Source organism: Gossypium hirsutum, chromosome D08 (assembly GCF_007990345.1).
Source record: "Gossypium hirsutum isolate 1008001.06 chromosome D08, Gossypium_hirsutum_v2.1, whole genome shotgun sequence".
NCBI classification, from domain to species: Eukaryota; Viridiplantae; Streptophyta; class Magnoliopsida; order Malvales; family Malvaceae; genus Gossypium; species Gossypium hirsutum.
Window position 1 is genome coordinate 30,669,193 of NC_053444.1, and position 5,299 is coordinate 30,674,491.

The following is a 5,299-nucleotide window of genomic DNA, read 5'->3' on the forward strand; positions in this document are numbered from 1 at the left end:
TGTTATATTATATATATATGTGATAATATTAAATTTATGAAATAAGTAATTTTTATAAATTAAGATTTATTATTATCAAATGAAATAATTGTATTCAACATTTAAGTTTTACTAACAGAATAGTTAATTTTATAATGTAAATTTAGCAGTTAAGAAATTATATACTAGAACCTTTTTTATACATATACTAAAATTTTTATAATTTTTCAATACTTAATTTTTAATTTATCAAACACTCCTTTAATTAATTGGAAATTTGAGAGATTATGAAGAATTTAGGTAGCATAAAAATAAATAATTTTAATAAAACTTTAAAGAAAACACTGTATTAAAATTAACCACTATTTTTAAAAGTAGTGCCGATAACCTTTTAAACTGAGTTTGCAATATTTTAAATCGTGACGCGTGTTGATTTCATATTCGATGTTCATCTTCCATTGGCTGTAAATTTTCTTTTCGATTGAAATGTTTCCAAAGCCGAAGGATATATCATAAGATCAATTAAACACCGAAAACGAGGAAAGAACAGTATTTGGAGTGAGAAAAAAAAATTTTTTTAAATACTTTGATTATGCCGTTAAAGGGATGGGATTTGGATGCTAACAAAAATTAAAAACATTGCTGGAAATTAAAAACAAATCTAAGGTTAATCTAAAGATCATCGTGGTAGTCATCATCGTCGTCGTCGTCGTCATGGACGGCATCGTCTTCATAGAGTGAATTGTAGAATATACTTTCGTGATTCAGCATCTCTTGAAGCGTCAAATATCCATCTTTGTTATCATCAGCCTGATTTAGTTTAAATAAATTAAAACAAAATTTTAATAACCCAAGGACTTATATTCTATTGTTTTTCTTGTCAATAATCAAACTCAAAACATCATCATTTACTTCACCTCACGCATCAGATAACGGGTGAAATACTTTGCGTAAAACAGCTCGCCAGGGTGGAGATAGCGAAGTATGGGTCTCAATTCCTCCACGCTAAGCTTTCTGCAAAAGACTTAGTTAGAAGTGTTACAGGTTGACTGCGAACACATTGCGAATTTAATTGCTGTTTGCGTTTGGTCCGCTATTTAAATTAAATTACTTGTCTTTGTCGGTATCAAGCTGTGCAAACATTTGTTCAGCAGTAGGTGTAAGAGCAGGAGAATTTTCAAAATCTGCATAGCTTTTGTAAATGTTGTATACGTGCAGTAGAAATTCACTGAAGTTCAGTTTTCCGTCGTGATCATCGTCGATACGTCTATTCAATCAGGAAAAAGAAATTAAAATAAACCATTGTCCTGTCGATCTCAATTAAAACTAGCTGAAAGTGATAGAGAAAATTCCAGAAAAACAGACTTCATCTTGTCCCGTAATAGCCATCTCTGAATTTCTTCATTGTCACTATCTTCTGGATGTAAGAAACTGGACAAAAAAAAAAAGAGTTACGGGTTGATATTTTAAGATCGACTATTTGGGGTTGACATTTACCATGCATGATTGGTCGATAAAAGATATGTTCCTCACTACAAATTAAAAAATGTTGTTCAAAGATTGAGAAAAGCATTTACTCTTTGCATTCATTGAAGTCAAGATTCCCACTCGAATCAACATCTGCGTTCTTGAATTGCTCCATCCACCATCCAGCGTCACCATGTGCCATTGAATTTTTTTCTATTTCAAATTCACCCAAATTTGTAAATGGAAGATGACACCGAAAACGATCAAACATTTTATGTAACCCAAACTAGACAAAAAGACTAAAATTACCTATATCTTTGGTGGAAAATTGAGGAAGGTACTCGCTGAAGCTGATAGCCCCATCCCCATCTTTATCGTGCCAAAACATGGCTTTATATGTTCGATAACTCAAACGATCAATGGTCTGTTGGCTAATCCAAGCCTCTAGCTCTTTGGCACTGATATAACCATCTTTTGGTGCATTGTCTAACAAAGGGAACAAAATCATCAACCTTAGTGTGGTGTTTAAAACTCCATCATCTTGGAAATACTCTTGGGCATCATCAACCTCAGGAACATAAGTAGTGTTTTTGCTCAAGCCTTTGTCATCCGTCGATCTCTCAATTCTCGACATCAAAGGATCGAATGAAACTTTGTGAGCAAGGCGACGATTTAGGCACATTCGGTGATGATCATGCCGTTTGCTTGGGGATAAAAAGAAGATAATGAAGGCAATGGCCAGAAAGGTGTAAACCATCGCCTTCGCCATATTCAATGGCAGCCAAAGGGATTAACGATCACTGGATGATGGTAGCATATAACAAAAGCCGGAGAATGCAATAAAGATGATAATGATTTGTTTTAGTGCGTTCCCTTTTCTATTTTTTTTCTATTTTTTTCTATTTTATTTGTAATCCATTGAGATGGGAACGTGGGGTGGCGGGAAAAACGGTTACTGACGGTTAGAGGTGAGGGGCATATACATAAAGCACTCAAATTAGAAGGGTTTACATTTAATCCCATCAATTTTTGACAATTTATTAAGGATAAATATTGGGTATACTGGTCGTGAAAAGTTTAAACCCTACAAGTGTGGTTAGATTTTATCATTTGTTCTTAAGTTGTATTTAAAAATTTTAAAAAATAAATAAAACATGTGACAATATCTCAACACCACTTGTGGAATAAAGACTTTTTTCGCCTGTGTACTAAATAATTACCAATTTATTAATATTAGATTACCATATACACTTACTATTTAGCGGATCAAAAAATAATTAAGTAAATAAATTGGGTTAGTGTGTAAATTTGTCACTAGTTAAAGTTGAAATTTGTCATTAGACTTTTATTTTTATTAATATTTGTCATTTTACATTTAAGTTAAAGATAAATTTACTACTATATTTGAACTTTATCATGAACTTTGCCACTTCACTTTTCTTTGATTGAGTTTTTTCACTAAAATCTGGTTTTATATTGAATTTTACTATTTAATTTTAATTTTGAAATATTTAGAAGAAAACTAAAATAAAAATTAATATAATAATTTAATACTTAAAAGTAATAAAATAATATAGTTTTGAAAACCAATAAAAATATTTATTTATAAAACGTAAACTTAATCTTTTTTTTTGACACATTTGAAGCCAAGATTAATTTTATGATAGTTTTTGTGGCTGAAATAGTGGCCACAACTTCAGACACTATTTTACCAAACTTGCCTATTCTTAAAGTTGACAAATTTTAGAACAAAAAGTATTGGGTTATCTGTTTTGAAGATATTTCGACGAGTTAGATCCCAAAACATGAAAACTAATTGAATTAAAAATAAAAACTTGAAGATTGATTTCTTGCGGATTAGGTTTGGTTACTTGTGGAACAAGTAAAGTCACTTTCTATAGTTGATGACTTTGGATTACATCAAAACTCTTAGAAAATTGTTATTCTATGCTGATTTTTAGCTTTACTTTATAAAAAAAAAGTGATTAGGTTTTGAGTAACTGAGAGACCTAGAATTTGAGAGAGCACAAATTTTTTCAAGTTAGGAAAATATATGTGTTCCTTATTTTCGTAAGCAATCAAGAAAGTCTCTTGAGTTGCAAAACTATTCTTTCTAGGAGAAAGTTTAGTGGGGGAGTGATCTAGCCTTTGTACAATAGTGAAGTCACTAAATTGGTGAGAGTTAGGTCGATGTTAAGACTAAAATCACTAGTTGTATTATAAGAAAGATATTGGATCATTGCTCTAGTCAAGGCCCCGCATGTTAGATCTGGTGTCTTAAATGTAATATATTCGTTTTATATACTTATATTTTTTTGAACAATTTGGTTTAATAAAAATCCATTAATTACATTAATACCCTTTATATATTATCTTCAACGTTTTTGCAAGCAAAGACGAATGGAAACAAATATTGATTCACTGGTTATCTAATGATTAACTAATACTAAGGTATTACGTGGTCAAATCGTAATACATAAAGAAAACTTCTATTAGTATATGAACCTAAACATGTTCTTATTCTAATTGAAATTAAGCAAACCTATTGAAAGAATAATATGCCATCTATCAACCTAATTGAGGAGATGTTTTGTCTTGGGCACCGGAGCAGATGACTCCCAGAAGTAAGAGACATAGACGTGACTTACTAGACTGACAGTACATCAAACAAGACACAAGTAGATTAGATCCTAGATCCATTTATCGATTTATTCACTTGTGACTTTCACAGTGTCACATACATTAATCTTGAGTGGATGATGTATTATATATGCGTGACTTATATACTTTAATGTAAGTGAAAACCTGAGTTTAAATAGATAAGGAACCAAAAGCTGGTGTGTTGGGTACACGACTTCTACAATATTTAGCATCATTTACAATAGTGGAATTTGATGTCCATGAAACCAACTAAAAATTCAACAAAGGAAAGTGCACCTATTAATTAATAGAATAGCTACAGTGAGCAAATATATCATTCCCACGAAGACTAAAAGTACTAGTAATTACTGTCTTTCTATTATTCAACTGACAAATTGAAGTGGTTGAATTAAAATAAAATTAACTTAATTAATTAACTAAGAACTCAACAAAGAAAAAATAAGAAAATAATCGAATAATAACCAAGAAGCAAAAAAATACCCAAGAAAGAATACACCTAGACTGCATCTGTCATTATCAATCTGAATTAAATAATTTATTCGCTTAATATCTTGATATGTAGAAATCCCTAAATTATGCTAATATCTCTCTTCAAGACTAAAAGCAACTAACTTTAGGTTGATTAATTGAAATTCCTTTATAATTAAAACCTTATTATCGCATTAACTCGATCTATGAATTCCCGCATTAGATTTGACTCAAATCCAGTAGATTTATATCATCCTATTTTTAGGATTGTATGCAACTCCACTCAATTATGCTGGATTTACTCTTAAACAGGGTTTATTCCTCCTCTGAATGGAGTACTTCAAACATGAATTAATAATCCGAAAATATTAAATCAAGAATTAAGCACACATAACTGAGAACATGATACAAGTATTTATTGCGTAAAACAAAAATGAAAAGACAGAATTTATCCTAGGGTTCATCTCCTTTAGGTATTTAGAAAATTAGTTAATAATCGCAAATAAAAACATCTCAAAGACAGAATAACCATAAGAGATAGAGAAACTCATAATAAACTTCAAAGAAATCAAAAGAAGATCTTCAATCTTGGTGGAAATCTACTTCAGAGTTGGCTTCAATTGTGTTTTCCGAGTTTTTTGTTCAAATTTCTTTGACGACTCCCATTTCTTTGTGTGTTTGAAGTGCGAACTATGAAATCCACACGATTTAGCACATGGCCATG

The 5,299-nt window shown here is 30.8% G+C and overlaps 1 protein-coding gene across 1 annotated transcript; it reads right to left on the reverse strand.

Annotated features, from left to right (window-relative positions):
- Positions 1-503: 503 nt before the first annotated feature.
- On the reverse strand, positions 504-2,321 carry LOC107949242 (reticulocalbin-2). The gene is made up of 6 exons (XM_016883983.2): positions 1,756-2,321; positions 1,557-1,659; positions 1,345-1,410; positions 1,091-1,246; positions 897-993; positions 504-789 (listed from the first exon to the last, which is right to left on the reverse strand). Exons 1-6 carry the CDS (start codon positions 2,213-2,215, stop codon positions 652-654), a joined length of 1,020 nt encoding a protein of 339 aa, XP_016739472.2. The 5' UTR covers positions 2,216-2,321; the 3' UTR covers positions 504-651.
- Positions 2,322-5,299: the final 2,978 nt, after the last annotated feature.

What these genes read in the sequence shown, in the direction of transcription:
- LOC107949242 (XM_016883983.2), bottom strand. Translation starts at nt 2,215, where the DNA reads ATGGCGAAGGCGATGGTTTACACCTTTCTGGCCATTGCCTTCATTATC. An exon ending in GACTTCAATGAATGCAAAGA is followed by an intron (nt 1,411 to 1,556) that starts GTAAATGCTTTT and finishes TTTTTTGTCCAG; the next exon opens with TTTCTTACATCCAGAAGATA. An exon ending in CTTGATACCGACAAAGACAA is followed by an intron (nt 994 to 1,090) that starts GTAATTTAATTT and finishes AGTCTTTTGCAG; the next exon opens with AAAGCTTAGCGTGGAGGAAT.